The sequence below is a fragment of the Pinus tabuliformis genome, chromosome J (assembly GCF_031772625.1).
Source record: "Pinus tabuliformis cultivar Carrire ecotype Pingquan chromosome J, CPIR1, whole genome shotgun sequence".
NCBI classification, from domain to species: Eukaryota; Viridiplantae; Streptophyta; class Pinopsida; order Pinales; family Pinaceae; genus Pinus; species Pinus tabuliformis.
This window is the reverse complement of record NC_142295.1, coordinates 89017997-89029801: the sequence shown is the minus strand read 5'-3', so window position 1 is coordinate 89029801 and position 11805 is coordinate 89017997. Positions and strand designations below refer to the sequence as shown.

The window sequence follows — 11805 nt, the reverse complement described above, 5'->3', positions numbered from 1 at the left end:
GAATAATATTATTGACCTTATCAAATAAAGGGGATGTTATATTAACCACTTCATAAGACAACTTCACTTTACAATATTTGATACACATACAAGATATTAGATATTCATTTATTACATGAATATGATTATGACAACATTTATAGATATCTTCACCTTAAGATCATTCATTACAAGTACAAATTTATATATAATTATTAAAAGATAAATGGGAATTAGAATACTAACTTTTATCTTATTAGATATTTAGATATTTATTATATTATTACAGAAGATTATAATGATATAGGTTTTTTTTCTTTAATGGAAATAATAGTAGTTGAATTTCTTATAGTGAAATAAGAGGACATCATGAAATTGATATGATTCACATCATGAAATTGATATGATTTATATAAGGAATGGGGTCTTTTGTGAATTCTAAACTTTAAGTTTACTTTTTGACTCATGGTTGGTTAGTTAGTTTATTTTTCAATAATATTATAAGAAGTTAAAAAAAGTCAATAAAAATATATTGAAAATTATTTTTTACAATACAAGAAATAACAAGTACATTAATTATATAACTTTATTCTTATAAATGTAATATGCACCCATATTCTTATAGGCCTAATATATACTTCCTTTTATTTTTAGATTGTGTTTAAATGTAATTTTCACTTTACATGAAAGAGAAATAACATTATTTTTGTTAGTAAAAAATTCTTTATTAGTGTGCTAATAATCCTTCTGATGATGATGATGATGATGATGATGATGATGATGATGATGATGATGATGATGATGATGATGATGATGATGATGATGATGATGATGATGATGATGATGAAATATGTTATTACAATGAGGAAATCATATCGAATTTTATTAGTGTGCTAATAATCCTTGTGATGATGATGATGATGATGATGATGATGATGATGATGATGATGATGATGATGATGATGATGATGATGAAATATGTTATTACAATGAGGAAATCATATCCATTTAATGATGATGATGATGAAATATGTTATTACAATGAGGAAATCATATCCATTTGATGATAATGATGATGATGATGGTCCACTGAAACCAAATTGGTTTATCGGACTTTATTAGTGTGCTAATAATCCTTGTGATGATGATGATGATGATGATGATGATGATGATGATGAAGAAATATGTTATTACAATGAGGAAATCATATCCATTTAATGATGATGATGATAAATATGTTATTACAATGAGGAAATCATATCCATTTGATGATAATGATGATGATGATGGTCCACTGAAACCAAATTGGTTTATCGGACCTAAATAACATTATTTTTGTTAGTAAAAAATTCTTATTAGTGTGCTAATAATCCTTGTGATGATGATGATGATGATGATGATGATGATGATGATGATGATGATGATGATGATGATGATGATGAAATATGTTATTACAATGAGGAAATCATATCCATTTAATGATGATGATGATGAAATATGTTATTACAATGAGGAAATCATATCCATTTGATGATAATGATGATGATGATGGTCCACTGAAACCAAATTGGTTTATCGGACTTTTTTAGTGTGCTAATAATCCTTGTGATGATGATGATGATGATGATGATGATGATGATGATGAAGAAATATGTTATTACAATGAGGAAATCATATCCATTTAATGATGATGATGATGAAATATGTTATTACAATGAGGAAATCATATCCATTTGATGATAATGATGATGATGATGGTCCACTGAAACCAAATTGGTTTATCGGACCTATAACTTTCTTAGTTTTTAATTTTATAAACACTTAGATTAATTAAATCTATCTTAAGTTTTTTATATATATATAAAATTGGATATATTTTATCTAATTAAGAGGAATGATTGTAATGCAAATTTAATTCTTAAAGTGACATATTGAAATACTTTTACCTATTGGAGAGTGAGATACTCTTACCAACAAATTAGAAGATAAGATACTTCGTTTTTTATATATAAAATAAATCTTAAATTTATGTTTAAATATTAATTTGATTTAGCTGAGTACATGGCTATTAGGTATCTTCTGCCAATTTTGCTCGGCCATTCTCTTCATAATTGAGTGTCGATTTAACTGTGGGTTCTGTTAGGAGCAGCATTTGCATTACTCCCAAGGGGACGTGATGTCATATAATCGCGGGCCAAAGCAAGCGAAGAAAAACAAGGCTTACGCTCATAACTCGTGCCAATGCAGCTGAAAACCTGCAATCACAACTAGAAATGGCTCTAATTTTCAGAAACGGATCGCTCAAGGTGTGTACATCTCTGCCAACTTCCATTGCAACACAGTCTACACCTTTGTTCTTGGGTTTTCTAGACTTCCAAAATGGTGGAATAGCTATGAATATTTGCAAAACCTTTACCAATGATCAGGCAAACCCCAAAATCTGTACCTGCGGCTCTGCTAATTTTTTTCGCCCAAAATGGCTGAGAATGCTCCATGCTTCTGTGGGTAACGAAGAAAATACGGAAAGCCTGAAAAAACTTTGCAACATCTTCATTTCTTACTCTAAGATTGACATTGAACCCTTTCTCCAGAAATCAAGACTAGAACTCTCGCCAAGTTTGGTGGAACAAGTATTGAAAAAATTTGAAAACACAGGGATGCAGGCTTTTACGTTTTTTAAATGGGCAGACAAACAGCAGCGGTACACACACCGTGTTGAGGCTTATCACATTATTATTGGCAGCCTAGGAAGGATAAGGAAGTTTGAGCTTATATGGGTTCTAATAAATGATATGAAAGGCAAGGGGATTTTGACCCAAGAAGCATTTTCTCTGGTGATCAAGTGGTATGCCAGGGCACGTATGGATAAGGAGGCGATCGAAACTTTCAAAAACATCGGCAAATTTGGCCTGTCACCAGATTTGGCTACGTTTAATAGTCTCCTTATTGCATTGTGCAAATGCAAGTATGTGAGAAGGGCACAAGAAATTTTTGATGAAATGAAGGTGGAATATGTTCCTGATTTGAGGACTTATAGTATAATGCTGGAAGGGTGGGGGGATGAACACAAAGTGAATAAAGCTAGAGAAATTTTTCAGGAGATGATTGACATGGATTGTGAACCTGATATTGTGGTATATGTGATCCTCATGAATGCATTTTGTAAGGCAGGTGAGATCGAAGAAGCTGTGAAGGTGCTCGATGAGATGAGAAGCAGGGGATGCAAGCCTAATCTCCATGCTTATAGTGTTTTGGTTCATGCCTATGGTTCCGAGAAGCAAATTGCTGAAGCTTTAGATATTTTTGAAAAGATGAAGAAGGATACTTGCGCCCCGGACACCCCGACTTATAATGCATTGATTGGTGCCTTTTGTTCTGCAAGTGAAATTGATGGTGCATACCGCACATTGGAGGAGATGGAGAGGAGTGGTGTTAGCCCTAATTCAAGGACCTATAATATTATCTTGGCCTATCTCATCAAGCATGATAGAACAGAAGAAGCTCATGATGTGTTCCGGAGGATGGTTAGGCGGAATTGTGATCCTGATGCAAAGACATATACAATGATGATAAAAATGTTTTGCAATGGAGATCAGGTAGATATGGCTCTAAAGGTGTGGAATCAAATGAGTCGGAAGCAGTTCTGTCCAACTTCAGAGAACTTGTACGTGCTTATTAATGGGCTCTGCGATCAAGGAAAAATTAAGAAGGCTTGCAAATTCTTTGAAGAGATGATAGAGAAAGGCATCCAGCCTCCTGCTACAACTTACAACAGGTTGAAGAATGGGCTTCTGGACGCGGGGAATGAAGATGTGCTTAAATATCTTTCAGAAAAAATGACGCTACTGACCAAAGCACCTTCAGATTACTCGTAGGAGATGTATCTACCGATATCTACTCCAAATAGAAAGAAAAGCTCTCAAGGCAACTTGGATTGATTGAACTTGTTTTATTGAGGGACTTTTATGTGTATTTCAAATGGGTACAGTAACTTTGGAGTCTGTCTGTGATTGCAGATTCTTGTTGCGTAAAAAATACGTGGTTTACAGCCTGAATCCAGCTATTTTTCGTGTATAAGTATCTCTCCAGTAACTTGCAAATCAGCAATACTAAAGCCCAATTCATTGGTTGCCTTGAAGTTGAAGGTATTAAGGCATTCTATGACTAAACATAATTGAGCATTTGTTTTTTCTTAAAAAAATATTTTCTAAGATTTGTACTGTACTGGTTTTGACTTTCTAAGTGTTACTGCTACCAGTTGTAACATTTTTTTGTTTCCAAAAAACATTTCCTTTTGTTTCTAAAATCTGATTCCAAAAGTATGTCAATACAGGAGTTGTTCTTGGACATGTAGGGGACAAATGGGAGAATTGACAGTGGTGTCTTGGTTCATGTACTAATCCTGTTTCCTTGATACAGATCACAATCAGTGCAAGGTCAATATTAGGAAGACCTGAGTTACATTTTTGTGCTTTTACATGTTAAACTTCAAACTATGGTAATCAGATTTTTTGCTAAGAAGAAATTAACTCTAAACCTAGGTAGCTTAAAATTCAAAAGCTTCAATCAAAACAACAGAACTGAACTACATTAGTTTACAACCACATACTGCTTGAAATTATGAACAACAGAAACACTCAAAACTGCATATGTATTCTATTTCAAACTGTAAAGAAGAAAAGTACCTTGCATAAAATCAAAATTAAAACTCGTCAACCAACACAGTGGTGCACCCGACATCTCCTTTATAAATAGGAAGAAGAGGGAAGACACAATACATCTCCTTTATAGAATAGGAAGAAGAGGGAAGATACAATGTCTTTGGTAACATGCATGAAGCACCCCAAGTGACTCAACCAAATCCTATTCCTAATCCAATCAGCTGGTGCCCTCCTGCATTAATAGAAGTGCCAAAGATAGTGCACCCCAATTGGAGGATAATTGTGGCAAACATCCATGCACACTCCTCCTTGGGATCTCTGTCCACATCAACTCCTCATGCAAGTGCCCTAGCTGGCCAAGGATCTGCGTCGTGCAACCTACTCTAATGATAGTGTGTGCACATAAAATGAACTTTAAAATAGGAAAGCCAAATGTTTCATTGGCCATTGGTGAAATCCAAAGTTTACCACTGTAAAATATTTGGCCGCCAATGGAGTCAATCTCCTAACTCTTCATTGACCCTCGATGAGCTTATCGACCATCAATAAGATTTAACAAGTAACTTTTAGAAACCTTGCCAAATTTGTTGAATCCCTGATTGCCTTTTTGACAATCGACAATATTTAATGTGTTACCTTTAGCACCTTGCCAAATCCGCTGAACCCTCAATTGACCTTTTGGTCCGCGACAATATTTAATGCGTCGCCTTTAGCACCTTGACAAATTTGTCGATCCCCTGTTTGACTCGTCGGCCATCGGAAATATTTAACATGTCACGCTTAGCACCTTGCCAAATCCGTCGAACCCCTGATTGACTCATCAACCATCGACAATATTTAATGTGTCACCTTTAGCACCTAGCCAAATCCGTTGCATCCCCGATTGACAGCCATTGGTCATTGACAATATTTAATGTGTCACCTTTAGCACCTAGCCAAACCTGTTGAACCTTTGATTGACTCATTGGCTATCCGCAATATTTAATGTGTTTCCTTTAGCACCTTGTCAAATCTGCTGAACCCTCGATTGACTTATCGACTATTGGAAAAATCTAACATTTTAACTTGGTAAAAGCCTTACGAGTTCTCCCAACTGCCAATGGAGTAGATTTTTGCAAGCTCTGCAACAAATCTAAGATAATTTGCATTAGACATTAAAGATCAATATCTCTATTGAAGAAATTTTCCAATTTACTAACAACATTCTCCGCATCATGCTCCAATGGTCGTAGATCAAGTAAAAATTCTCGGTCAGAATTCCCTACTCCATATATGGCAAATTCATGAATGTAAGCAATTATATGCATACATATATTCTTGCATATGCAATGCATTAAAGACAATTTCTTTCTTAGAATGGATCATTACCAAAATTTATCATATTTAAATTTGTAAACAAATTTTCTTATCGGCATTTACTAACCCTAAAATTTATGTAGACATTGTTTCATGAACATAAGAATTCATAGACATAAAAACTTATATACTTGAAGATTTAAATTCAATTCCTAGAAAGAAGGCAACTTAGGACATTCTTCATAATCAAGTCAATAAGCATAATTACAAGGGGTTATTGCCCACCAAAATTTATGCATTTCTCAACATAGAGATAGGTAAGAGTAATAAAGTAAAATTACTGTAACAAGCTCCTGTTAACTAGGATTAGTATACATTCTAGCTGACTTATATTAAATCAAACATAACTTTAGACATCTGCATGAATAAATATATATGCCATAATCATATGAACAAATTTCTCACTATGAGAAATTAAACATTACAAATTTCACTCACTAACCAAGTATTTACCAAATTTACCAGACCTCCATTACTTATATTATTGCTTGGTAAATAAAAGATATTTGGGCCATGCATTAATATATGTTTATTTTAGTTATTCACTTGCACCTTTGTGGTTTTTATTGAGATTTTTTTGCAAGTGTGCCTTACTCATACAAGCTCAATGATTCAAATTATACCAAACCTAGATCTTGGCCCTGTAACTATGGAAACACGGGAGGCATCGGGTGACAAACCTATAAACCTAGATCTTACCCCTGTAACTATGGAAACAGGGGAGGCATCGGGTGATAGACCTAAAAACCTTCAAATCACCATACCAAATTTGTATGATAGTTTAACACATGTTCCACATTCTAAATTCCACACAAGAGAAGACTATTGAAAATGTAGCGAGTAAAGGTCTTCTGGCTTGTGCCTTAGCCAGTGAAGACCTCGATTTGTCTTTCTCTCAGTATGAGTGTGAGCTCATGAGATAGACTGCAGTTAGGATGAGTTTATTTCCAATTTACTGGAATGATCATCAAGATAGCATGCGTACAATTGGAGCTTCATTTAAGTGGAGTCTTCATCAGTTTGACTACAAAACGAGGTGGCAATGACAAGTTCAGTTAGAGCAAGTTAGTCTTCAATCTTCATTGAAGGGAAAATGAGTTAATACTCCAAGTGTTGATTGGAGAGAGAAAGAGTAACACTCTCAATTAACTCGCAATCAGAACTAGAGCTTCTAAATTTGAACTAGGTCTCCTTGCATGCTCAAATTGGGTCTATAAAGAGGAGGATGAAGGCATAAGAAATCATAAGTGTGTTCATGAGTTTGTGAGAACTTCTTTGATTGTGGAGAGTGCAAAATTGAGAGTTTGTGTCCTAAGAAATAGAAGATCACAAGTGCGCAAGGATTTAGGAGATTGTGTGTGTGCAAATTTGAGGAAGCTTGTGTCCTAAGAAATAGGAGACCATAAGTGCGCAAGAGAATAGGAGGATTTGTGCTACAAAATAGGAGCCAGGCTTGCGTTAAGAAATAGGAGGATTTGCGCAAAGATTTAGGAGGCTTTTAATGCGCAAAGATCAAGGACAAAGGATAAGGAATTGCAAGGGCAAGTCAAGGTATTCAGTAGGGGAACAATTGCGAGCTAGAGGGCCGAGATCAAGTAGTGATCAAGGCAGGCCAAGATCAATTGTATCAACTGAGATTAGTGAGAAGAAGCAGAACACCTTCTCAGACATAGATTACTTTGTAATAGGTCCAATTGCTCAAGACAATCAATGAATACCACAACAAATAAAGCAGTTTTTTCCTTTTGGGTTTCCTATGTAAACAAGCGTGTCAATTTGTGTGATGTGTTTTTATCTCTAGTGTTTTATTTCATTGCTTATAAATTGTTAAGAAACTCTGTATCTTGGTGAAAGTAAATTAGGTTTTAGTTTTCAGTTACCTTGTTTTCAGTGATTCACTAAGTAGTTGCAGAGTTTCATGGAAATTTAACATGGTATCAGAGCAAAGATCAGTATAAAGACCAACACTGGATTGACCAGTTAGTGAACAACGTAGATTAAGCAAAAGGCTTGTGCTAGAGTTTGAAGAGCATTTCTTTGGATAACAATATGGCGCTCCTAGGACTAAGGGCAAATCATAGTTTAGAGGGACCCTTGAACTTCTGCTCATGGAAGGAGCGGATCTCAGTAATGTTGGAGGATAATGGGGTGCTCGAAGTTGTGAAGTAGCAAATATTGCCACCTCAAGCTGCCCAACAGTTGATCCAACATAACAAGAATGACACCAAGGCGATGAGGATCATTTTAGAGGGGGTTAGAGATCATATCTCTCATCTCCATGAGAAGAAGACAACATATGAGATGTTTAAAGCCATCTTAGATCTGTATTAGGGTTCCAGTGATGCCAGGAAGCTTGCTCTCAAGGACAAGCTAAGAAATATCCGGATGAGCAAAGAAGAGCCCATCATCACATATCTTTCCAAGTTCACCCAAGTTTGGGATGAGCTAGCTGGAGTGGGTGGGATTGTAGCAGATAAAGACTTTGTGAGCCTTGCACTTCTAGGACTTCATAAGTCGTGGGAGAATTTCCAGGATGTAGTCAGTGGCATAGAAAATCTACCAGGATGGGAGAGGCTATGGATGATTATGTCTAAGAAGAAATCCATAGAGGGACAAGAGCTAGGAGATTAGCTACGAGAGTGGAGGAGGAGAACTTTGCCTTGGTAAGGAAAGGTAGCAAAGCCAAGGGCAAGAAGGGCCAAGGAGAGGCCAGTCAGAAGGGCGAAAAGAAGAAGAAGGATCTGAGCAAAGTCAAGCGCTTCCATTGCCATGAGTTCGGGAACTATGCCACTAATTGTCCTAATTGGAAGGAGTCTAGTAAGGATCATGTGGTTGCATCAGCTGAGGTAGATGCGTTTTCTTCTCAGTTTGAGAAAGATTTCTCATTGATAGCTTGCATGGCAAGCTCAACAAACAACAATGTATGGTATATTGATTCAGGAGAATCCTTCTACATGACTGAGAACGAGGAGTATTTTAGCCACTTGAAGGAGAAGGACATGCAGTTTTAGATTGCGCTAGGAGATGATGGCAAGCACATAACTAGGGGAGTTGGTATTATCAGTTTTTAGAGGGAGTTAGGTAGCTCTCTCCATCTCAGAGATGTCCTCTATGTTCCAGGCCTAAAGAAGAATTTTATTTCAGTGGCTATCCTAGAGGACAAGGGTTATGATGTCATCTTCAACAGAGGTAAGGCTTACCTCAAGCATTTAGTGTTAAAATTGGCAACCAGGGCAAAACTTCATGTGGGTCATCTTTTCATGGCTAATAATATTTTTATTAGATTCCTCTCGTCGAGAGGTGTAGGATTGATATAAAGATCATCCGATTCCGATAAGTATTCATGGAGATATGAATTTATTTTGATTATGGAATTATTATCAATCCGACCTACAACTCATGGAGGCTCAGAAGCCCAACAGTCGCATCTATTCACCCACCAACGTTGTGTATAAATATAAGAGGACTTTTCCTCATTTGGACTCACTCATCTCATTACATCTCTCTCTCTCTCTACTGTGCAGAAATGAGTCTCTTCTCTACTGCGCTGAAATGGGTCTCTCTCTCACCTAGTTTGAAGCCGGAAACTGCTGAAACTGACGTTGCAACTGCAGAAGTAAAGATTGACTTGCGTGGCCTAGAAGATCTCCTCATCTGAACTGCGTTGTAGGTTCATCTGAACCTCCTCTAAAAGCCGCAACTTTTGGTGGTGGAATGAAGTCAATCCGACGAACGGTTTGCAAGATATCGACTGCCCTAGTTTGAAGCCGGAAACTGCTGAAACTGAAGCTGCAACTGCAGAAGTAAAGATTGACTTGCGTGGCCTAGAAGATCTCCTCATCTGAACTGCGCTGTAGGTTCATCTGAACCTCCTTTGGAAGCCGAAACTTTTGGTGGTGGAATGAAGTCAATCCGACGGTCGGTTTGTGAGATATGGTCTGCCCTAGTTTGATAATGAAGCCGCTAATGCTGATGCTGCTGATCTAGGGTTTGCTACTGCTGATATGAATCAGATTTATTGTACTATTTCTCTCTGTTGAATTATTGAAGATAAAAGAAGATTTGATCAAAGGGTTTCCCCACACATTGTGGGGTTTGTCCCTGGCTAGCCGCCACATCTTGTGTCTCTTGTCTTGGCTTGTTTTCTGTCGATCGTTTAATGTTCTATCTGCACTTTACTTTATGTACATGTGATTGCTAATCGGTGGAATATAATAAGAAAAAGAAGTAAACTGTTATAAGCATAGAACATACCATAACTTAACATGGTATCAGAGCAGAGGTGAAGACAAAGCCCGAGCAAGAGAAAGAGCAATCATCGAAGAGAATATTGGCAAGGCTATCCTAAAAGAACTATGGGGTCCTCAACACTCTTTCCTGCTGAAGACAAGCTCCGTGAGAAAGCTGACTATCACGGATGGAAGATGTCTATCGATCTAACCCTTAAGAATCAAGGAGTGTTGGATCATGTGAGAGGCAATATTGTTGAGCCTCCATCAAATGCATCCGCTGCTGCCTGGAACAAATGAAAAAATGGAGAAGTCAAAACAATAGAAGATCATCCGGGACTCTATCGACAAGCACTTGGTGGCCTACATCTCTGAACTAGACACCTCCAAGGAAATCTACGATAGACTGGTGAGTTTATTTAAAGTTAATGATGCAAATCAAGTTTTGTTTCTTAGAAATAAGCTGAGGGAAATCAAGAATGGTAAAGATGAAAGTATGCAAGTATACTTCTTAAGAATCACCGAGATCAAGAACGATCTCCTATCTATTGGGGAAACTATTACTGACAGAGAAATGGCACTCACAACTCTTGGAGGATTGCCATTTGAATGGTATGTGTTTAGGACTACTCTTTTGAACTATAATGTAATTCCTGGTTTCGAGGAATTAATGGCTAGATGCATTCAAGAAGAAACAAGGGAAGAAGTGCAAGAAATGCCCATGCCTAAAGGTCCTCCTGCTGCCTTTTCTTCTCATGCAAAGAAAAGAAGTAATTCCGGGACTAAATCAAAAGGAAAGGCTGAACCTAAGGCTAGAAGAAAATGACGATGTTACATTTGCGATAAAGCAAGTCACTATGTATGAGATCATGAGCATCATGATGAATGAGATCATGGACATAAAGGGCAACATGAGATAATGGACATATAGGATAGCATGATGATGATGCACACTAGTTTGAGCAGCATTATGATGGATAAAATCATGGACATGGGCAGCATGATGATAATCATGATTAGAGAAGCATGGTACATTATGCAGTGGTGCAACTCGAAATCCCTCTGATGGCAATCAAAGGAATGACAAATTCAACAACAAAGGTAAGAGGAGAGCTGGGAATCAAGGAAGAGGACAAGCATTCAAGAAGGCTAGAAATTCTAGGATGTATTAAATGCACCTGACCTCAAAAGGAACCTAGTGTCCATCTTGGCAATGGAAGACAGAGGCTACAAGGTAACCTTCAGCAATGGCAAGGTATGTATATGGAAAAATAATGTTAAAGATGCCTTTACTCTTGGGTTTAGTGTTGATTCATTATATCAGGTCGATGGAAGTCTGCTAGGTGTCATGTCTTGTGACACAACTCTTTAGTCCAAACTTTGGCATCGGAGGTTTGCCCACCTTCATTACAAAGCTCTACCCGATGTAAGACAGATGGTAACAGGGATGCCCGAATTCCAAGTAGAGAAAGAAGGTGTATGTCCGGGATGTGCCAAAGGAAAGCTCAAAAGGGGACCATTCCCCTCAAGCCAAAGCAAGGCCTCCGATATATTACAATTGGTTTACTCAGGCATACCTG

General features: G+C 37.1%; 1 protein-coding gene across 5 annotated transcripts in view; it reads left to right on the top strand.

Moving 5' to 3' along the window:
* The first annotated feature begins 2061 nt into the window (after nt 1–2061).
* LOC149225653 (uncharacterized) overlaps nt 2062–11805 on the top strand; it is a 108669-nt gene continuing 98925 nt past the window's right edge. For 2 of the 5 annotated variants that reach the window (XR_016247684.1, XR_016247686.1), the window contains exon 1: nt 2062–4124. Coding sequence is in view for 2 of the 5 variants with exons in the window: in XM_089377237.1 (XP_089233363.1) it covers nt 2253–3854 (1602 nt within the window). In the remaining 3 variants the exon portion in view is untranslated. Of the gene's footprint in view, nt 4125–4312; nt 4416–11805 lie in introns of those variants that run through there. The other 3 variants (XR_016247685.1, XM_089377238.1, XM_089377237.1) reach the window with 3 other exon arrangements.